The sequence below is a fragment of the Rutilus rutilus genome, assembly GCF_951802725.1.
Source record: "Rutilus rutilus genome assembly, chromosome: 7".
Lineage (NCBI taxonomy): Eukaryota > Metazoa > Chordata > Actinopteri > Cypriniformes > Leuciscidae > Rutilus > Rutilus rutilus.
Genome location: NC_140221.1, coordinates 16,572,867 through 16,594,150, shown reverse-complemented (window position 1 = coordinate 16,594,150; position 21,284 = coordinate 16,572,867). Strand labels below are relative to the sequence as shown.

General features: G+C 36.4%; 1 protein-coding gene across 3 annotated transcripts; it reads right to left on the bottom strand.

Annotated features, from left to right (window-relative positions):
- Nucleotides 1-330: 330 nt before the first annotated feature.
- On the bottom strand, nucleotides 331-18,630 carry mamdc2a (MAM domain containing 2a). Of its 3 annotated transcripts, none has more exons than XM_084415071.1 (14): nucleotides 18,499-18,630; nucleotides 18,190-18,306; nucleotides 13,672-13,922; nucleotides 12,928-13,012; nucleotides 12,135-12,272; nucleotides 11,685-11,941; nucleotides 9,905-9,998; nucleotides 7,484-7,630; nucleotides 6,983-7,248; nucleotides 4,963-5,059; nucleotides 2,567-2,722; nucleotides 2,220-2,473; nucleotides 1,943-2,027; nucleotides 331-889 (listed from the first exon to the last, which is right to left on the bottom strand). In XM_084415071.1, exons 1-14 carry the CDS (start codon nucleotides 18,614-18,616, stop codon nucleotides 828-830), a joined length of 2,127 nt encoding a protein of 708 aa, XP_084271197.1. In that variant the 5' UTR covers nucleotides 18,617-18,630; the 3' UTR covers nucleotides 331-827. The 3 variants fall into 3 exon arrangements, with proteins under 3 accessions (XP_084271197.1, XP_084271199.1, XP_084271198.1); XM_084415073.1 differs by having other exon boundaries at nucleotides 18,190-18,309; nucleotides 18,499-18,615; XM_084415072.1 differs by lacking the exons at nucleotides 331-889; nucleotides 1,943-2,027 and having other exon boundaries at nucleotides 2,276-2,473; nucleotides 2,571-2,722.
- Nucleotides 18,631-21,284: the final 2,654 nt, after the last annotated feature.

The following is a 21,284-nucleotide window of genomic DNA, read 5'->3' as shown; positions in this document are numbered from 1 at the left end:
ACAAAACTACGGAAAGCAAACACGAAATCTCTGTAGGCTATATAGGTCAGGAAAAAATATTTAGTAGCATTGTTTATAGCTGTATTTTCCCAGAATCTGGTTAGTATTGGTTCAACCAGGTTTTATGTTTTCCATAACACACATATTCCACTAGATGGCGGTGAATAATAAGAAGAAATGAACGTCACAACACTGATCATTGTAAATCAAAATGACAGAGGACAGCTTCTCTTGTATTTCTTGATGGTTTGATGGGATATTGCAAGAGAGTTAGCAGTATTGTGATTCTGATGGGAATATACAAGACCTGACAAAGACATTTTCATTTTTAAAAAGTTGTTTAATAAATGTAACATTGTGAGTGAGAATGTACTGTATACAACCCATGACCTGAACTTTGCCATTAGTCCAAACAAGCTTTTACTCTGGACACTGATCAGTGTCAAAACAAATAAGAAAACATTCACCTCAGCAAACAGAAACTGAAAATTGCTACCCAGCAGCATGCCGCTAAGCAATGTCAACACATTACAAAAATTAAAAAGCATTTTCTGATATTCCTTACACAAAATACACAAAAATAAGACAGTCCCCAAACTGTCTCAATGGTAAAAAAAAAAAAAAAATCATGGTGACTATATCAAGACCTATAGACACATCATACCACCTATAATAAGGAACAATGAAACGTGTGTCTTTCCATGTAGTCATGCATGGCCAGAATCTGCAGAACACTGTTGAGTCTAAGTAACAAATGTTCTTTTCTCTCTCCCAGTCTCCCTGTCCCCAGTGACACACAAATGAAAATATATCAGCCTGGGAATCGCTTAGTACTCAATTTCATTAAAATTTTCAGAGAAGCCTGAGTATGGAACACTGTCTCCAGGATCTAGAGAAAGCAAGAAAGAAAGAGAGAGTTATGCACAGTATAAACAACATATCTCTTACAGGGTCCCATATTACTGTATCCTCAGTAAACAGAATCAGATAAGTACAGGAACAGTATGTTATCCCTCCATAGACAAACTCCAATGAGAACCTCCCTGAAAAAACCACCTGCCTTTTACTGCAGTGCAGTCAACTGACCTCACACAACCTACTGCAATACATCAAATAAAACAATCTGAGGATGAGGCGATGCATGAATCACTGACACTTCCAGTTCAACCTTCAGGTTATGTATTTGAATTCAAATACTACAGCACACAAGAAGACATTTATGTAAACCATTCATAAGAATTCAATCTTAGAGCAAGAATTTGTGGGGCCATGATGTGACACGTTTTTTAATCCTATAGGCTATATTAATTTATTCAAAAATATAAAAAGTTGAATAATATACAAAAATAAAATATAAAATACAAATATAAATATAAAATACCTAAAAATGCAGGTCACACATACAATGACTTAATAAACCTTTTTTTTTTTTTATTTTTTTTTTTATGACCATGTCTTTAATATTTCATTGAATTTCATCTTGATCTTGTTTGGAGGTAATACAACTGTCCTGATATCTTAATATAGAATAAATCGTATTAAAATGAATTTTTTTTTTTTTTTGCATAATCTTTTACTATTATCATTATAAGTATTATTATTACATGTGGTCCAACCAACATGCAGAAATATGCAGGGAAAAAATGTAAAACAGGAAATGACATCATAGAGAGGACCCCTGCAAACGCTTATGACTGTGTCAAGGTCAATAACTATCCTAAAATATCAGATCATTTGACCTTTTTATAATAATAATAATAATAATTCATTACATTTATATAGCGCTTTTCTCGGCACTCAAAGCGCTTTACATAGAAGGGGCAATCTCCTCAACCACCACCAATGTGCAGCATCCACTTGGATGACATGACATGGTAGTCATTTAAAAATACATTTAAAAATCATTGTGTTGTCGTTATGGTAAACAGTTTTGTTCACTCACCTTTGCATGGTCCCTTTTTAAACACAATATCATCGATTGCAATGTCACTCCTCACTGAAGATCCTCTAATGGCTTCAAATATAATCTGAAAACAATTAGGGACACATGACTTTATTTCTCATACAAAAAAAAGTAACACAGTGACCTTCAATCAGTTTCCTGGCACTTCAAGCACCATCTTCTCAGTGATCAAATGGTTGCTTTGATGTGAACATTATAAAATCATTTTTTCAAAGACATTTTTCAACAAGAAAGGGAGTAGGAGAGTGTTTCTAACCCAATGCCTTGTGTAACACTCGTAATCCACTGTGGCTTTCATCCAGGACGCACTTTGTTCTCCTTGTCTTGTCCAAAGCAATCTCTCCTTGTCCCCCTTATGCAGCAGGACGCTCAGGGTGCCAGTGCCTGAGCCATGCATGTGGTAGAAGAAGATCAGACACTGAGGGCTGGTCGAACCCCTCAGCTCAGTGGACATCAGTCGGGCTGACTGCTTGGGTAACATGTGAGATGCCTCAATGTACATGAAGTAGCCTTGAAGTCAGAGCAGGAAAGACTTAGTGTGCGCTGTCTCATGACATCAGCAGTTAATAAAGCATTTCAAGCTGAAGTATAAATCTGACTCACCTACCCCTAAGGTGTGGTCCCCCTTGGGTCCTGTGTAAGATGTGGGTGTCTGTCCCCTGATCCGCAACCAATGTCCTTTCTTAACTTTCTTTTTCTGAGTGTAGCCGCAGTCCCCAGTTTCAAAGTTACAGTGTCCAGGAGGAGGATTTAAGGGTCCTAAACAGAGCATAAAAAGGTTGACCTGTTTTAGGACAGTAAAGTACATATTACCACACTATACGTGAGTGAAATGGTTAAAAGCTTGTCTATTTCTATTCACCGCAGCCGGCACTGCCCATTTAATGTCTATGTTTGTGAGGGCAGATGTTCTCAATTGCCCTGGAATATATGCCTATAAACAGAATTTTTAAGAACCTTAGACGAGGGCCTTGCCCATTTCTTAAGCCACATTGTTTAAAACATGCTCACAACTGACAAGTAACTTCTGCCAAGCAACCTAATAGAGTTTACCCTTTAATAGAGCAATCAGTTGCTTAAATCTTTTACAAGTCATGGGTTTCACTTCCATAAAAGCAACACAACTGAGTCAAACACCATGTTATCGTTTGGACAATTCTCAGTATGGGGACAGTTTTAGACTAACCCTTATGAGTCAGTTTTATTATTAAAAGAAAGAACCAATACCAAGCATAACTTTTTTTCTTTACGCTTATATGAATGAAAAGGCACACATTATATCTATAGTTGTTCTCCATTAAAGTGAGTATGTGGAAATATATACATGATAAATGGACAGGTACCAAAATGTTTCACCACAATTATTAAGTGACGTTTGTAAAAAAAAAAAAAAAACCTTGTGCTCCTCATAGATTGCAGGATGTACTATTTTCAGGAATCAAACTTTAAAAAGCCTCTAAAGTATTTGGCCCAATTATAGCTAATTCAATATGTACATGATATGTATGGTATGATATATCTGGTGCAAAAATATTATGTTGATTATTAATTTTGCATGCAGTCTCCTATCTGGAACAATTATTACCTATTACGTGACATGAAACCATACTCCTTCGCTGTGGTCAGATAGAGGCATTAACACGTTAGAGAATATTTATGAGGACACAGGGTTAAGGACACTCCGGGATCTGCAGTCTTGTTATAATCCACCTGGATTTTCACTTAAGGCTTATAGAGTTCCTTGACAGACCTTTGACATCTCACCCCATGGCTCATTGGTTCGAATCCATGAAGGGGAAAACGGCCAAGGTCTCTATTATTTATGATAGTCTTGTCATGGAGAAATGTGGAACTCTGGGTATTATCTGAATTTGGGACAGAGAGCTTGGAGCGCAGGATTATAGTTTTGATTGGGAAACAATTTGGTAAAATGTTTCAGTCTCATCTAAAATCCCTGCCCACCAGCTGACCAACTACAATGTAATCCACAGAATATATTATACACCTCTGAAACGTTTTAGAATGAAACTTCCCTCTTCCCTGATCGTTTCGCTAGATAAGACCCTTATTTCTCGACTGGGATCGTGTAGAGACTTTGAAGCTGCATTGAGACGGACATTTGAACCTTCTTTGAACATTAGTATAGTTGGTTGCCATTGAAGTCCATTATATATGGAGAAAAATCCTGGAATGTTTTCCTCAAAAACCTTAATTTCTTTTCGACTGAAGAAAGAAAGACATGGATATCTTGGATGACATCGGGGTGAGTAAATTATCAGCAAAACATTTTTTGAAAGTGAACTAATCCTTTAACAGCTGCCAAGAAAACTATCATTAGTTCTTGGTTTCCTCCTAATTCTTTGTCAAACAGCAATGGTTGTCCTATTTTATAGATATTGTTCGTTTGGAGCGATCCACTGCCTTAATCAATAGAGCAAAGATTACAACTATTATGCACTGGAACAGAACTCATGACAGCTTGATTTCTATTCTTAAAACTATTCTAAAGTTATAGGATAGGAGAGTACACCAAGATGTAGATCAAGGCAAATGCAGGTTCTCTTTTAAAAAAAAAAATTAATCTGTTTCCTTTTTAAAAAAATTTCTCCTGCTTTTATTTTAATAGACACCTTAATTATCTTTATTTCAACAGGCACTTTCTGCCTGTAAATCATCTATCTCTAACATTATGTATATAGCTTTTTTTATTATTATTATTCTTTATGTATGTGTATCTGTTTCTCTTGTGTATATCCGTTTGTTATACCCTCCAATTGAGTCAGTGAACATTTGTCAGTGTTAATGCTGGTAACTTTGTTCATAAGAAAAGCACAATAAAGTATTGGTCAAAACCAATCTAGTGAAAACTTTCTTTTGGAAGGTTTTTAAAATTCCTTGTGTATGGTGGGAGGAAAGAGGAAAAAGCTGGAATTAACTCTAACCGTGGAACACAATTGCCATCTGAATAGGGCTTTTCGTTGTTAAAAGGGTAGAAGTACCTGTAGCAACCCGACAGTCTCCAAGGGTCACTGAGATGTCATCGAGAGACACAAGTCCACAGTCCCAGAAGTTTCTGCAGATGCTGACAAATACTACCTTAAAGGAAAGTTAATAAAAAGTTACATAATGACAAATAAAGCTAAAATAGAGAGATCATAATTGAGTAGTCCTAAACTCCTGTAATATAGCACATCATTTTACTCAAGAACAAAGCAAAAACGGTCACTTAAGTATTAATTAAAGGTACACTATTTAACTTTTATTTTGTTAAAAATGAACAAAATGTAAATAATGAATCAATACATCATCAGTCCTTCTCCCAAAGTGTGTTTTTGTATTACCCTGATTCACTGTGGTAAGCCTATTATAAGTGTTTATATTTTAGACCTATAGGGATGTTGTTGTTTTTAGCTGGGAATTGTGTACATACGTCATTCGCATGTGTGCGTCTCATCATATCTGTAATTAGAGAAAAGTTGCTCCAGCTACTTTGATGCATATATGGTGTGGTAGTGGCATAGGTTAGTTGTCACAACAAGAGAGAAAGGTTGACATGGAGCACGATAAATCTCAAACCTCCGGGGAATCAACCGGGGTTTTTTTTTTTAACATGAAAGTCTGTTGGCAAAAAATAATAATGCGACAGCTTGTAATAAAACGAGAATCAACATTAACTTTGCTTTTTGGAGATGGCCAGAACTCAAGGATTTTAAAATGTAAAAGCAACGTGGAATTAGTAAGGTATTTTATTGAACAGATAAATTGCCATGTGTAACTCTCTAACAGAGTTCATTGTGAAGCGTTATCTGTTGTGAAGCATAATTTTATTATGGTTGTTGTAGCGCTGGGCTGGAATTTATAATGGGTATGCACAGTAACGTCTTTAGCTAGGCAGCTTGAGATACTTTCCAATTTCCATCAAAACTATTTATATCTCTTAAGCCTAGTAGTGAATGTTTTATGAGCAGCAGGATCACCATATTCATCCGCACAAAGCCAAAGCACAACCAAAACAATGTTCTTCTGCAAAATGCATGCAGTTTTTTTTTAACCACTAGAGGGACAAACATAATGTACCTTTAAGAGTTACTTGAATAGTTCATTTCTAATATTATTTTAAAAGAGACAATTCATAACCAACGTTATTTTTTCAAAACTCTTAGATTTTTCTGTGGTTTTTCCCTTAAATGGCTTTGACATTTTGAGGAAGCACAAAATATTCCACAAATGATGTTGTTTGCCTGCCACAGACTCTCCATTAAAAAGAGTATTGCTCTTCAGTTATCAGAACTGAGATCCCTGAGATTACAACAGGAATTCACACACAGGGTGACCCAAAGTGCAGGACAAGATTTGTTAGGGCTTATCATTTGGAAGTGACAAGAAAATACTTTACTAAAATAAAAAAGTATTAAAACTGAATTTGTACTAGTCATTCAGGACAACGTCCTTCTATCACCTCTAATCTGAAGAACACTTAAACCTTCATGCTGTTCATCATCACACAATTTACACAACTGTTTAACTGTTTTTTAAATTAGTCTCTTATGCTCACCAAGGCTGCATTTATTTGATAAATAAAATACAGTAAAACAGTGATATTGTGAAATATTACAAATCATAATAACTCATATATATATATATATATATATATAAAGTAATTGAATCATGTTATGGCAAAGCTGAATTTTCACATGATCCATCAGAAATCATTCTAATACTATATGCTGATTTGGTGTTCAAGAAACATTTCTTATTTACTTTCAATGTTGGAAACTTATGCTTATTAAAATAGAAATCTTTTGTAACATTATAAATGTCTTTACTTTCACTTTTGACTAATTTAATGCATCCTTGTGGAATAAAAGTATAATTTTTATTTTATTTTATTTTTTATCTTATTGACTCGGAGGTGTATACAGCATATAAAAAATTAAAAGCAGCCATGATCATCAACAGAACCCAGTCTTGAAGAAACACATACCGTATTTACCAACAACCCATTCATTTTACACTTACCTTAGTAGACATGGGCTTTAAGTAGGTGACTTCCACCTCTGTCCAAACATCTCTAGACCTCTCAGACACGGTCCAAATTTTCTCCTGAGCTACGTTGTTTTCATCATAGATATAGAGAGCCAGAGCATTATCTAATTTCATGAACCCATGCAAGGCATAGTAGAACCTGAGGCAGTATTTATGGTTCCCTGGCAGGGATGGTCCAAAAAGACGACCCACATACCCTGGACGTGAGGAATAACGAGTGTTGGTCAGCAGAAAAGACCCTGTGGATATAATCGACAGACATAAGAGACATATACATTTTAAATAAATAGTCATATGGTTCTTTATTCATATTAATTGTTATTTATTATGAGTACTGATCAATTCAAATTAAATATGCATGAAGCAGAAGAAAACAATTAAATTTAAATGTGCATAAAAATATCATATAGCTAGTAAATGTAAATATGTCACAAATTTGGTGATTTTATGAAAAAAACAGTCTCACTTCCGCACCAGTGCCTGTGGTGTGATCACCGATGCGGTAAACATTTGGTTTCACAGAGACCATGTTCCACACTGAACCTCCGGTCTGTTCCTGATAATACTGACACAGGCCCTCCTCAAAGTCACAGTTTGCAACAGAAGGGTCAAACGCTGGCTCTGAAACATGATTCACATGAAACAGACTCACATCATGAGCATCTCCCACATGCACAGACTTTCTGTAAAACACATGTAAACTGCTGACTAAAGGGAAAGTCGATGTGGTTGCTATAACAGGACAACAACAAGAAAATTTCCTTTTAAACAGCCACTTGTACGCTGTTTTAGGTTGTAGGGTACAAATCTGAAGGCCCCTCTGAAAAAAAAAAGGGACTACTTTCTATCCCAAAGTATATGATGGTGAAAAAATATATTTCTTGTAATTGAATATTGGTGGAGCAACATTTTTGTAAAGGTAATACGTTTGTTTTGAACATAAAGGCAATCCTTTATCCTAAATGCCTTTCACTTATTCAACAATTACTGACAAATTATTGATTCACTGAAACACATAAATAAGTTTTTTTTAAATCTCATAATATGTGTTAATTTCATCAATTCTCATTAGCTACATAAATCAGAAATATTTTTAAAGAAGTTGGCCTACATGTTAATTACAACCTGATCGCACAGGAAAGCGGAACTATTTTACGAGGTGGCGATTTCGTATGAATTCGTACAATGTGAATCGTACGAAAACGTACACTTTTTAAAAAAAATTTAAAGCATGAATGTTCACCCCTAAACATAACCGTCAGTAGGGCGTACACAGATCATACAAATCGTAAAAATTAGATTGGAAGCGTAAACGTAAAATAGCTACGAATAGGCATTAGATTGTTGAAAATTACCTCAACTTCCCTATTACATGTAATGACCTCATAGATCAGTATTTTGCAGTGCATAGCAATAAGCATGTGTTCAAGAAAGTGCAATGGTGGTTTTTGTTGTCATTCGATGATATAAGAGAAAATCAAATCAAAAAGGTATTTTACCATATTAACCCTTCAACGCATACCTCGGGTCTTTAGTGACCCGGGACGTCATTCACTACCCTCTTCCTCATAAATGTTTTAAAGTTAGACACCAACCTTTTTAATATTCATCAATCAATTAATTATAAACAATATGACAAAAAAAAAAAAAGATAAAAGAATGCCTGTTTTCCCTGTAAAAACTGTTTAGGGTTGCTAATGACCCGAGGTGTGTAACAGTGTAAGTATATTTTTTTCTGCACAACAATAATTGAGTCTCTGATGACTGAATAAGTGCAATTCACCTTTACTCCACAAGGTGACAATGTCTGATACACAATGATGAAGTGACATTTCACTCATAGTTATCACAGGCAGAAAACAAAAGAATAGGAAGTATCATCAGCAAAACTTAAGATTCAGCGATTTACTGCAGAGCAAGTACTGAACGCAATCAAATATTAGTGAAAAAAACTGAATATGTAATAATGATTGGCAAAACATTCATGCATTTAAGGGTTAAAGTAAGCGATTTCTGAGAAATGTTGTTTGAAAACTGAAATCAACACCATAAATATTTTCTAGATATCTGATCTGTGTGCGTGCTTAAAAAAAGTGGGCTTGTACATAGTCCTGGCTGTGTACATAGGAGAGAAAAAAAACTAAGTGGATTGAGCGATCAGACCAAGCACCAAAAAACGCTTGCAGCCAATCAGAAATAGGGGTGCATATGCTCATGATGGGGGACGAGAGAGAGTGAGCAAGTGGGAAATTTTGTAGAAAGACTATAGAAAGAGAGAAGGCTGAGATATTACCAAAGAGGTAAAAGGTCAGAGGAATACAATTGAAAGAAGGGTTACGATCAGGCGAGGGCTAGGACCCCCGTTAATATTGAAAAAGCTTTCTAGATCTGGAGAGACATGAGAGAGTAGGAAGGTCTGAAAATGGACGCCGAGGTTGCTTTGTTTCTGCTCGATACTTGAGTAACACTGGTTTTGTTATGTTTCACAGAACCGAAATATGCTGAGGTACAGTTTGCTGTTGTTGAATCAAGGCTGATTCATCCATACTTGGGCAATTCCTGTGTTGCATAGCATGTTCGTTATTTTGGGAGCAATGAAGGGAGGGATGTGTTTCTTTTCCCTTAGTCTGTTTGTTTGGGTATCAATTTCAAATATCAGCAGTGTTTCTCAGAAATCGCTTACTGCACCTTTAAGTAATAGTGACTACAGAATCCCAAACAAAAAGACATGTCTGCAAAAGAGATAACATGTTTACCAGGTTACAGTGACTGTTCAAATTAAACCAACTTGCTAGTGGTTTCGAGCTCTGTAAACAGCTGTATTGTGATGTTTGGGATTATACACAGTTGCATAAGTCACATTTAGTGCTTATTATGCAACAGCACCGCACTGACCTGTCTCTGTGTGGCAAAACTCTGATGAGAAAGAAATGTCATCCAGAGCAACATATCCACCACGGGCACTGTTGAACGCCACCTCAAACACCACCTAGTAATCCAAATACACCAATCAATCTAAATCAGACAAATGAAGTACCCAACATGAAGGGAACAATAGTCCCCAAAATGATTAATTAATTTTGAAAACTGAAAAAGTTTTAAATGGATTTAGTTTGCAACTCAGTGTAAAAGCAATTTTTCAAAAGGTTCAAAGAGCGGTGCATTAGTATTAACACTTCAGACGATGAACTCATCTGCAGGAGAGAATCTCCAGACTCCACACACACTCCCACTCTCATTATTTACATTGTCTCCCAGAGTTGGCTGCTCACACTCAAACATGGCAGCCATAGCGCTAGCTCTTCACTTCATGTTTATACTATTCCTACAGATGCAAAATAAACACTCCCATTTTCCCCAGTACAGAGATGACGTTATGTATGGTTTGAAATAGATCAACCTTTGAACTATATTTAAAAATTACCAAAGGTATCTATTACAATTATTACAGTTCATAATCAAAGCAGTTTTGATTACATTTATATGGTCAGTTTTCAGTAAAACTATTTGTATTTGATTTGGTTACAGAAAATATATACCTTTAAAACACTTACTGACCCCAAACTTTTGAACGGTAAAAAGTCAGTGAGGTTTTTCTGGGGGGTTTTTTCAGGAGTTTTCGGCAAAAGCGTATATACTCCATGAATGCATTAAAATGTTTTTTAAAGACTATACACATACATATATATATTTCTATTCAAAGAATATAGAAAAAAGCAACTGCTTTCAACAATAATAGACACACAATAATATTCAAAACAATAATGCTGAAAGGCCATGTTGAGACTGAAGTCCTGGCTGATGAAAATTCAGCAAAATATTTAAAAATCATACCAACCCCAAACTTTTGAACGACAGTATATATTCCAATTAGTTACGAATGTCATAATATGAATATTAGTCTAAGTTAGTGACATTCGTTACTAACTGAATGTACTTTAACAAAAATGTGCTAATCTATTATTGAAAATTATTGCATAAGTGTTAGCCATTCATCTACTGGAGTTCAAAATATATTTATATAGAGGGTGTAAAGAACCCTTCATAGAGCATTAATTCATAATTGTTTGACTTAAACTTGCCATCTATAACATGACATAAGTCTGCACAACGTCTTATATATGTTAACCGTGCAATAGACCCCTTTTATAAATAGGTGCTAGTCTTGTTAGGATAGTGTTCTTGCATATACATGTGGGAACTACAGCTCTTAAGCCATGATAGTGTATTTGCAAATGGCTTTAGTATGTTTTGGGTAGTTAAAACTTGTAATATATATTAAGTAGAAAGCTTACATATGGATAGTATCAACATGTGAATGTTCTGTACTGTGTTCATGCATTTGCTGTGACCTATTGTAGCAGAACATGAGCAAAAAGTTGTGAAGAAAAGGTCTCCTGGATTTATCCCAGGCTAAAATAACTGTTGTGTTTAATGTTACTTTATAAGAGATTATTTTAAATTAACAGTAATTTAATTGTTTAAATGGATTTTTATTTTTTTATGGAAACTAAATGCACCTTAAAACGCATGCATTTTTGAAAATGTTTTCTTTTTCTTTTTTCTATTCTGTTGCCATATAGTTTGTATCTAAAGAGCTGTTTTTGTCTAATGTCACCATACTGTCTCTCAAAATCTGTCTCGCAATGCAGTGATACATAAAAACTTCACTGACCTCTAGAGGATGTGGTGCCTTTATATCCACTTGCACTAACTTCCAGTGCGAGGTTGCATACACATCAGGTCTCCATATCTCTTCATAGTGGCCCAGCTGGTCCTTAGTGAAGACTGAGAAGAAGTTCCCAATGGCTTGGTCCCGTTGATAGTAAAAGGACAAGCATCCTGCCATTGAAGTGGTAGTCATTGGTGACACCAACTTGGCCACCTCTTGGAACCTTTTAGCATAAATCGAGTCCACATACATGTAGTGACCTAGTTCAGAGTGGAAAAATTAAACAAAGAATGGATTCACAAAGCACATTCCTCAGCGTAGAAGAGTGAGCAAGCTCCAAACCAAGAGAATTGTGGGTTGAAAAAAGCTATTGTCTTGTTGGAGAGCCTGGTTTGATTCATTCCAGCTCTTGCACGTGTGCAGTGGAGCTATTCTGTCAGTCTGTATTATTACCTCTTTCATTGTTCATGGTGTGGTCATCTGGAAGGTTTGACTGAGGGTCCCGGGCCAAACTCCCACCCACATACCAGTTTACATTGGGATTCCACTGATTACTGTAGCCACACAAGTGATGCTCCTCAAAGTTGCACTCTAAACAGAAATTAAAGATTATTATTAACGTGTTTTTGTATAACTGCATTAGCACAAAGAGTACATTCAAATCTACCCTGCTAACCAATGAGGTTTGTGTGTCTTATTTTCAGATGCTCTTGCAAGGGGTTTTAACAAATAACTATTTCATTCTTTTATTAACAAAATGCAATCAAATGAAATCAGAATACTTGGAATGTAGCACATAAATGTTATGGACTGCTGTTATGGTACTTGTTTTTTGAGTTTACAGCTACAATCATCATCCTCTCGTCCCTCATACCTTTCAGGAATGAAATCAAATGGGTTTGGATACACACACAGAACCTACAAAAAGCTCAGTTATTTTTTTGTTATTCATTGATATTACTCAAAATATAAAGCTGGAACTAAATGCAGAAAATTTATGTTACAGAGGTTTTTCAATTAAAAATATTGAACATAATTGTGATAATTTTATGCTTCACTGCTTTTGTTTCAGTTGTTATTATTAAATCAGATCACATTACACTAAGGGGGGTGCAGAAGTTTTTCTACTTTAAAAAAGTAGGGAGTGACAAAAAAAAAAGTTTTCTGCACAAAGTTTGAATTTTTAAAGTATCATGTATGCTGTGGTCCATTGTACTGGTTAAGAGTATAAAATCTGAAGACTTACCTATACAGTATCCAGGGATGATGTGTATTTCAAAAACAGCAACGCTATTTCCCATTCCTCTGCTGCGTTTAGCCTCAAATAATAGCTAAAAGTAAAAGTCAAAAAGTAATAAACAAAGAGAAATGAAACAGTTTGGGCTGCAACAGTTAAACATGCACCGATTGCTATCAATTCAACAGACAAACATGTTTATTTTATTATCCAAAACCTATAAAACAATCTTTATCTAACTCATTATGACACATTATGGCACAACCTCTTCACTCTTTCAGTGATTCTATAAATCATAAATCAAACACAGCTTCAGTTTTACACACAGTCTAATTTTAGAGTAAATATAACATCAGAAGGTTTACATCACACATCTCAAGTCAAAACTAGCATAATAGATCCACTTTCTTTCCAGTCATAAGTCATTACACTTGTTATTAAACAAAGTCAATTTCTATTCCTTTGTTTATAAAGGGCAAGTATTACGCTCAGTCTGTCTTTCCAAATGTAATTCCCAAAAACACTGAATTACTATTTGTGTAGTAGTACAAGTGATTGTCTGATCAAGGGAGAGACGTATCCACTGTAGTATTTACAAAGGGCTCTTTTGTTCACTTGGCTCCACTCAAACTTTAAGCTAATGGTTCTCAAGCAAACTATGAATAGTCTCGACTACATTATGTCACACACACAACCCCCTTGAATTCCTTTGCATTCGAACATGGAAGCGACTGTGCCATGTCAGGCAGATACCTGGTAAGCCCCAGACATATTACGGAGGTCCACGCTGGCAATGAGCCAACTGTCTGAGGGTTTCTCCGCCGTCCATAACACGTAGTCAAAGTTCTCGCCCTCGGGTCGCAAGTGCAGTTGAAGAGAGCCTGAGCCTGAGATCTGATAGACCAACCGCATACAGCTCCAGTCTCTGAGCTCCAGCTCTGGGCTGATCAGGACATACTTTTCTTTCTCACCAAAAGATGACGAATCTGCTGTGATGAAGCGACCTGAAAAAAAACAGAAGAGTCATAATTTCAATATTGGTGAGAACAGAAATGTATGCGTAAGTCTAAGAACAGAAAAGAAACACTTCCAAAATGTAACATTCAGTTTACATTTAGTCCTGTTATTTTCATTGCAGGATAAAACAATGGATCTGGGTTTTCAGATCCTAGAAGTCAAATCAATCTAATGGTCATCAGTAATGAACAGAAACCTCTTAAAAACGTAATGAAATGAATGGGCGACTGCTCCACCATTTTAAACTGTGTGTCAAAAAAACAGGTGTGATCCATATCAGGTTCTCCAAAATAAAGTGCATGCAGTCACATCAAACGGAGACTTATGGGATACTCAAATGGTCATTTAACAGTCCATTTAGTCTTCTGACTTTAACAAAGCAACTGTTTAGAGCACAGAAATAGGTTACGTTGACATTTAAACAGTTTATTAAAGAAGAAATATCAGCTGTCAGAAGTAAAGTAATCATATACGTTGTGAACGTATCCATGTTCCTCTTGTTTAATCTGCTTCAAACCTCGACATGATGTAAAAGTGCGTTTGCTGCCGTTAGCTTCAGTGATCACTGATACCTCCAGATGTTCTCATGGTGATTCATTCCAGGTGCCAGATGAAAACAATGCCTTTTTTTTCTCTCTCTCTCTCTTTATGACCTCTTGCAAAAACACACAGACTTTGGTTTGTCCCTCTTTTGGGATCTCATATATTTAATCCTTGAGCAAATACCAATCGTTAATGTCCCACTTCTCTACCCATGACATCAGCTTCTGAGGTAGGTGTTTAAAATAGTGAAGTCATGTCTTTTGTACGGTCAATTGAAATTAGCCCCCATTTTGTGGAAATATATTGGTGTTGTTTCTTTTTCTACTGTAAAACAAGTCGCCATCTTAATTCAAACATCCTGATGATGAAATCACGCACACTATATGCATACCCTAGTGTTCACATAAAAAAAAAAAAAAGAGATATACTTTGGGATTAACCTAGTGTTCGCTTAAAAACCAAAGTATACTATGGTGCATTTAGTGAAGAAACAAATAAAGGATAACGTTCAATTCTCGCTACACACTCAAAACTCACTGCAGCAGTTGTTATTCAATGGCTGGAAGTAGCCCCCCTCCTTCTGATTCTTAAAAAGAAAAAGGGTTAAATGTTAAGATGAACTCCGTGAATGTCTGCTGTACATCTTCAAATGCCTTAATGATTTCTACAGCTGCTGAAAATGTCTGGAGAAACAAGGTTAGCAGATCCCCAGATTCCGTTTTTTTCTCATAATTTCCATCTCAACTCCTTCTAGAAATGTTCTCTTACATTTATAGTTTTTGGCTGCCTGTACATTTAATAAATGAATATGACTGATGCTCTAAATGGTATTATTTGAAGGCACACTGTGCAGTTTCCGTTTTTCTCAAACAGCGACCCCTAGAGTCGCTGTGGAGTACTTGTATTTAACGTTACTGTCGTAAATACCACTCACGCAGAGCCGTCTCTGCACTCTTCCGACCGCGCTTTCTTCTTTTTCTTCGTCGACTCTGCCATGATTCGTGTCTGAAATGCATGCTAGAGTCTTCCATAGAGGCTGCTTCATATGTTGTTGAAGTATGTGACGTCGTGCCGTAAAGCAAGTCGTGATTCTCGCGGGGCAAATCCCCCACCCCCCCTACAAATCTTGCATAGTGTGCCTTTAATGGTATTGTTTTCTATGCTATAATCATAGCAAAGAGTGGGAACACTGATACACAGTAACACAGACCTACATCTTTTTTATAAAATAACAGAAAAGTTATATGGCAAATAGATCTTTGTCTTAATTAATTCATTAAAAATTTAGTAAAGTTCCTTCATTTTCCTAGAACTAAGACGTCTGTCTCTGCTGTGTTTCCAGTACAAAGTCAGTGTTGTCTAGGAAACCAAACAGAGACACATTGCCCAGTCTTGTTTTATTGACCTGTGGGGAAAAACTCACTCCTAAAGCAGGAGACACCAGACAACTGCCCATGGTATGTTCACTGGATTACACTTCTTTCATCATACTTCGGTCAACAGTCATTCTAAAGCATCTCCTCCGTTTTCCCCAGAACAGCTGAGCCCATCCAGTTGTTCACCAGCCATCATAGTTTTTGGCAGAGGACAGAAACAAAATTGAAGTAATGATAACAAAGCTTATTTTTAGAACAGAGCGCCGAAAAGTACAGTTATGGAAAGTGCTCATTGTGCTTAAAGTACAATGATATTAAGGTAAATACAAAGACAAGTAACATGCAAGGTATAGCATGACAGCTGTCCTGCAACATGTGTCTCTTGCGAGATGGTGGACTGAGAAGAGTTATAGCACGCATGATCTGTGAAACATCTCTGGCCAGTGTGTAATTAATAATCTATGGAAATCATTGGTTCCAATGAACAGAGATCAGATAATGCCCTGTCATGTAGAGCAGGCTCACTCAGTGAAGTGCAGATTACAACCATCAAGCCGTAAAGGGTTAGATCACCCCAAAATGAAAATTCTATCATTAATTACTCACCCTCATGTCGTTCCAAACCCATAAGACCTTCGTTCATCTTCGGAACTCAAATGAAGATATTTTTTATGAAATCCAAGACATTTCTGACCTCTCCATAGACAGTAACGCAACGACCACTTTCAAGACCCAGAAAAGTAGTAAAGACATCGTTAAAATAGTCCATGTGACTCCAGTGGTTTAACCTTAATGTTAAGAAGCGACGAGAATACTTTTTTGGACTGTAATGAAGAATTTGAGTTACATTAACTATTTTAAAGATGTCTTTACTTTGCGCAAGATGTCATCAAGATAATCGGCGTCTAGTACATTAAATGTATATGTTAAAGGATAGTTCACCTAAAAATGTACATTTTTGAGTGAACTATCCCTTTAATTCTGAGAGTTTATTCGCATGTCAAGTGTTTCTTTTCAGGATATGCGCATTTTCAAAATTGGCATTAAAATAGTTGTATGGAAACCCAACTGATTGCGCATATGTTCTGTTACCTTTCCCTACCCCACTAACTTGCCGGATCCATCACACCATTGATCCGGGACCTCATAGTTTACAAATTAAGCACTAGTCCAGACCTCACGCCTGAAAACACATCATCAAAGTGAAGATATGTCCTTGCAAGAAGGGGAAGTTATCTTGATTAAAGATTACAAGGGCACATGCATTTAAAAAAAGAATTATGTGCACAGATAATTTATTTCATTTATCAACAACAATTGACAAAAAACAACAACAATTGTCAATTTTGAATTCACAGTGACTTTAAGGCTGTTTTTTTCAGCCTAATGATTTTGGAAAAATCTTAAAGGGATAGTTCACCCAAAAATGAACATTCTGTCGTTAATTACTCTCCCTCATGTCGTTCCAAACCATAAGACTTTCGTTCACCTTCGGAACACAAAGATCTTTTTGACGAAATCTGAGAGCTTTCTGTCCCTCCATTGACAGCTACGCAACTACCACTTTGACGCTTCAAAAAGTTCATGAAGAGATTGTAAAACTAATCCACATTAATGGATTAATGGATTCAAATTTTCAGAAGAGACTCAATCGCTTATATGATGAACAGGTTTAATTTAGGCTTTTATTCACATAAACATTGATCAGCGGACATAAACAGAAGCTCAAGAGCAAAGTGCGGAGCAGTAAGCAAGAGCGTCCGAACAGTAGCTAAGCAGGAAGCAGGAATAAAATGCGAAAACAAACCTCTTGAAGCTCAAACGTGCTGCATAACATGAGAATGAACCTCATTGGTTCTTGCAGAAGCTCAAACATGCTGCGTTACACACGAGATTGAATGATGCTAATTGGAACTTGCAAAAGCTCAAACGTGCTGCATAAATTGATGAATGTTTATGTGAATAAAAGGCTAAATTCAACCTGTTCATCATATAAAGCAATTGTGATTCTTCTTCAGAAAGTTTTGGACTTCATATGGATTAGTTTACTATCTCTTTATGAACTTTTTGAAGTAGTATTGCATAGCTATCAAGGGAGGGATTTCATCAAAAATATTTTCATCGGTGTTCTGAAGATGAATGAAAGTCTTACAGGTTTGGAACGACATGAGGGTGAGTAATTAATGACAGAATTTTCATTTTTGGATGAACTATCCCTTTAAGTTTGAGATTTCTACAAGTTGCGGTCTCTGATGGCCAGACACTTTTAGGGCAGAAAAATAATAATTGGCAAACCAGTAGGCTACATATAAAAGTTCCTGAACCCTTCTCATACCTTCCTCGTTGATGGTCCAGGCAGCATAAGCTGGATCAGACGTGTAGCCGCAGCTGTCCGCGTCAAAACTGCACGAGCCGCGCAAAAGCTGCGTCTGAGCCCGCGTTAGAAGAGCGACTGCTGAGGATGACATATCATCATTCAGATAAACACTAAACTAACGTTTTAACGAGAGTTAACTCGCTCTGTTATAATATGTTATAATATCCCAGATATATAATAGCTATCCTATCTGGGATATATGTACAAAAAGTCAATTCAGCAACAAACAGACAATTACAGTTATTTCCATTGAGAAAAGTGACCTACCCAGAAGGGTTGAGAAGTGAAGCAAACTCATGGCGAAAGTTGCAGGGATGCTGGAGTGGAAGAGTGAAGTTCCCACTAACGCAGATTGCGTACGGCAGCGTGACTGCGAACGCTGCATTCACTCTCCATGCTTGACTCTCGACTCAGTGCTGAACAGACAGTGGGAGGAGGGAGTGGTTGTTGAGGTTTCTATTTCAGAACAGGCAATGGATCTCCCTTAAGTATAGAGTTTGCCACTGTGTAAACGTCTGCAGAAATTACATAGGCCTAATTCTAATCATGCAGGTAACGACACAGTAGCGTCTAATAAGAATCAATATGTCAACTTTTGAATGGGGTCTTTTTTTAATGAAATTCAGCAATTTTTTGGTCTTATCATATGTAAACATATTTTATGTAAAATATCTTATTCAGGATAGTATTAAATAAAAAAACAACTTGCATTTTGTATGATCCCTCTTAGTTTGTTAAAATAATTAACATTTTGCAGATTCTCCAAGGGGTGTGTAAACTTTTGAGCACGACTATATGACCAATTTCAGGACAATTTCTATTCTCATTTCTGGAGTAGTAGGGATGTAATTTTTCTCCTAATTTTCCTTGAAGTAAATTAGCATGAGATAATGGAACATTCGTCTTTAACTGTACCAAACCACTGGCTAGGTCAGGAAGTACAAGCACAGGAGTACGTGCGTGGTTCATGTAGTGGTCTGGTGAAGTTAAAAGCAACAAAGTCATTTTGTTTAAAAAAAAAAAGTGTACACTATACATGGTGGGAATGGGATTTTATGTTAGGAACATTGTCTTCTCTCTAACCTGCCTAATAAAATTGGAATTGTTAACAACAGAGACCCAGCTGCAGGCTTTCAGCAATGTTGTTCATGAGGCCGTTGCTTTTTACAGCAATATCCTTGCAGGCACAAGATCCACAGAGCAACAAATCCACTGCATATGCACAAGGATTGTGGCAATTCCCATCTAGGGATCACACCTGTGGAGCTTTGTCCTCCGTGTAGAGGTTTCTACTGTTAATATAACATCCAGCGTCTCCAAAACAAAGAGAAGAAAAAAAAGAAGGAAAGAAACAATTAGTTTGAATATTGTGGAAAATATGTTCCTAGGTGCAGTTTTTTATGTTCATTGACAGGACTGGGTCTGATGCAGGACGATTCACTGCATGTTTACTGTGAACGCACTCCACTTATAAACACACATGCACTGCATTTTAGAAATATTTATTGATTGTGTCTTATGAGCTTTTTTCACTCAAATATATATATTTCATCCTTAGCTCACATTGTACATTGTTATTATTAACTTAAAATAAAACTATTAGAATAGTTTCTGTAGAAATAAAGAGATAGATAGATAGATAGATAGATAGATAGATAGATAGATAGATAGATAGATAGATAGATAGATAGATAGATAGATAGATAGATAGATAGATAGATAGATAGATAGATAGATAGATAGATAGATAGATAGATAGATAGATAGATAATTGCAGTCAGTCAGTAAGACAGTTCTGTCAGATCACTGAGTATATTGTACACACAGCACACAGAGGCAGTGGGGAAATCATTTTAAGGATAATGTGTCATTTTTCTCTCTTTCCTCTCTCACTCTACATGTCCGTTGCCACGCAGAGAGTGAGTTTGGACTGTGTTCTGTAAATTTCCCCTCATTCAGGAAAACCTCTCTCAGGCAGTCCTGTGTGAAGATCCTGGGTTTTTCACTAACCATGTGTTTAGCTTGGAGGACTGCACTTTTCCACACACAGCCTGAAGAACAGGAATGATGGGATTGCTGGAGGATGAATTCTCCACTAACCATAAAAACCATCAGATCCTGGTTCCAGCCAACAGCACTAAACAGGATATGAAATGTGCCTAAAATGATTTATATGTATCAAATAAATAAGCAGAATGTAAACAAGTAAAGTTTTGCCACACATTGTGTTAAAAAGTCACATATTAATTCATAAATTGCATTACATTAAGAGCATCACTGTTAGATCAACGTGAGATTCTGACACATTAATAGCATTAGATTAGTAAGCCTGGCGATAAAACAGATGCTTGCCATCATGTTTATTGTGTTTCCACTGGCAGATCTTCAGCAGTGCAAAAAGTCATTTGGCCAGGATAGTCAGTCCAATAGTGCACTATAACTGGACACTGCAATTAACTTCCGTCCCACACATACTGCAAACAAACATGTATCATGCCAGGTTTCTTTTTCAGTTTTCCTGATTTTAGATTTCAGGGGCTGGGATAGACAAAAAAAAAAAATCTTCTCCATTAAGGATGAATTTAGTTTAAAGACATAGCATACACCTATGTTAGCTTACATAAATGCCTGATGGTCAGCCTGTGGCTTCCTGTTTGATTGGCATGGAAAAGTTTCTCACTCACAGAGCAGTTGGTAGACCCGATTGCTGGAGGCTTGATGCCTGTTCCATGCCAAAATGCCAAAGCATAATATGGGGCTGAATTACTGGTATTTGATGCAGCTGTTGAGCTCACAAGTTCCTTGTTCTAAAACCACCATTACATCCTTAGACACATATTCTTCCAATTCTGTCAAAAGACACAGAGTAGACAGATGTTGACAGATGCATGTTTGCCTGTTTTCATTGATTGTTGCACATTAATTAAAGGATACAGTCAGCTGGTTATTGTCCCCTGGTCAGTAACAGCTGGTCAATAAAGGTGATCAGGACTCTGACACAAAGTTAACCACCAAATACATCAAATCTCAAATACTGATTTAAGTTTAAATGA

Coding starts and splice junctions, on each gene's coding strand:
- mamdc2a (XM_084415071.1), bottom strand. CDS start 18,616: ATGCAGCGTTCGCAGTCACGCTGCCGTACGCAATCTGCGTTAGTGGGA. Junction 5,060..6,982: donor TAAAGCCCATGTCTACTAAG/GTAAGTGTAAAA, acceptor CTTTCCTTTAAG/GTAGTATTTGTCAGCATCTG. Junction 2,474..2,566: donor GGACCACACCTTAGGGGTAG/GTGAGTCAGATT, acceptor TCTGACTTCAAG/GCTACTTCATGTACATTGAG.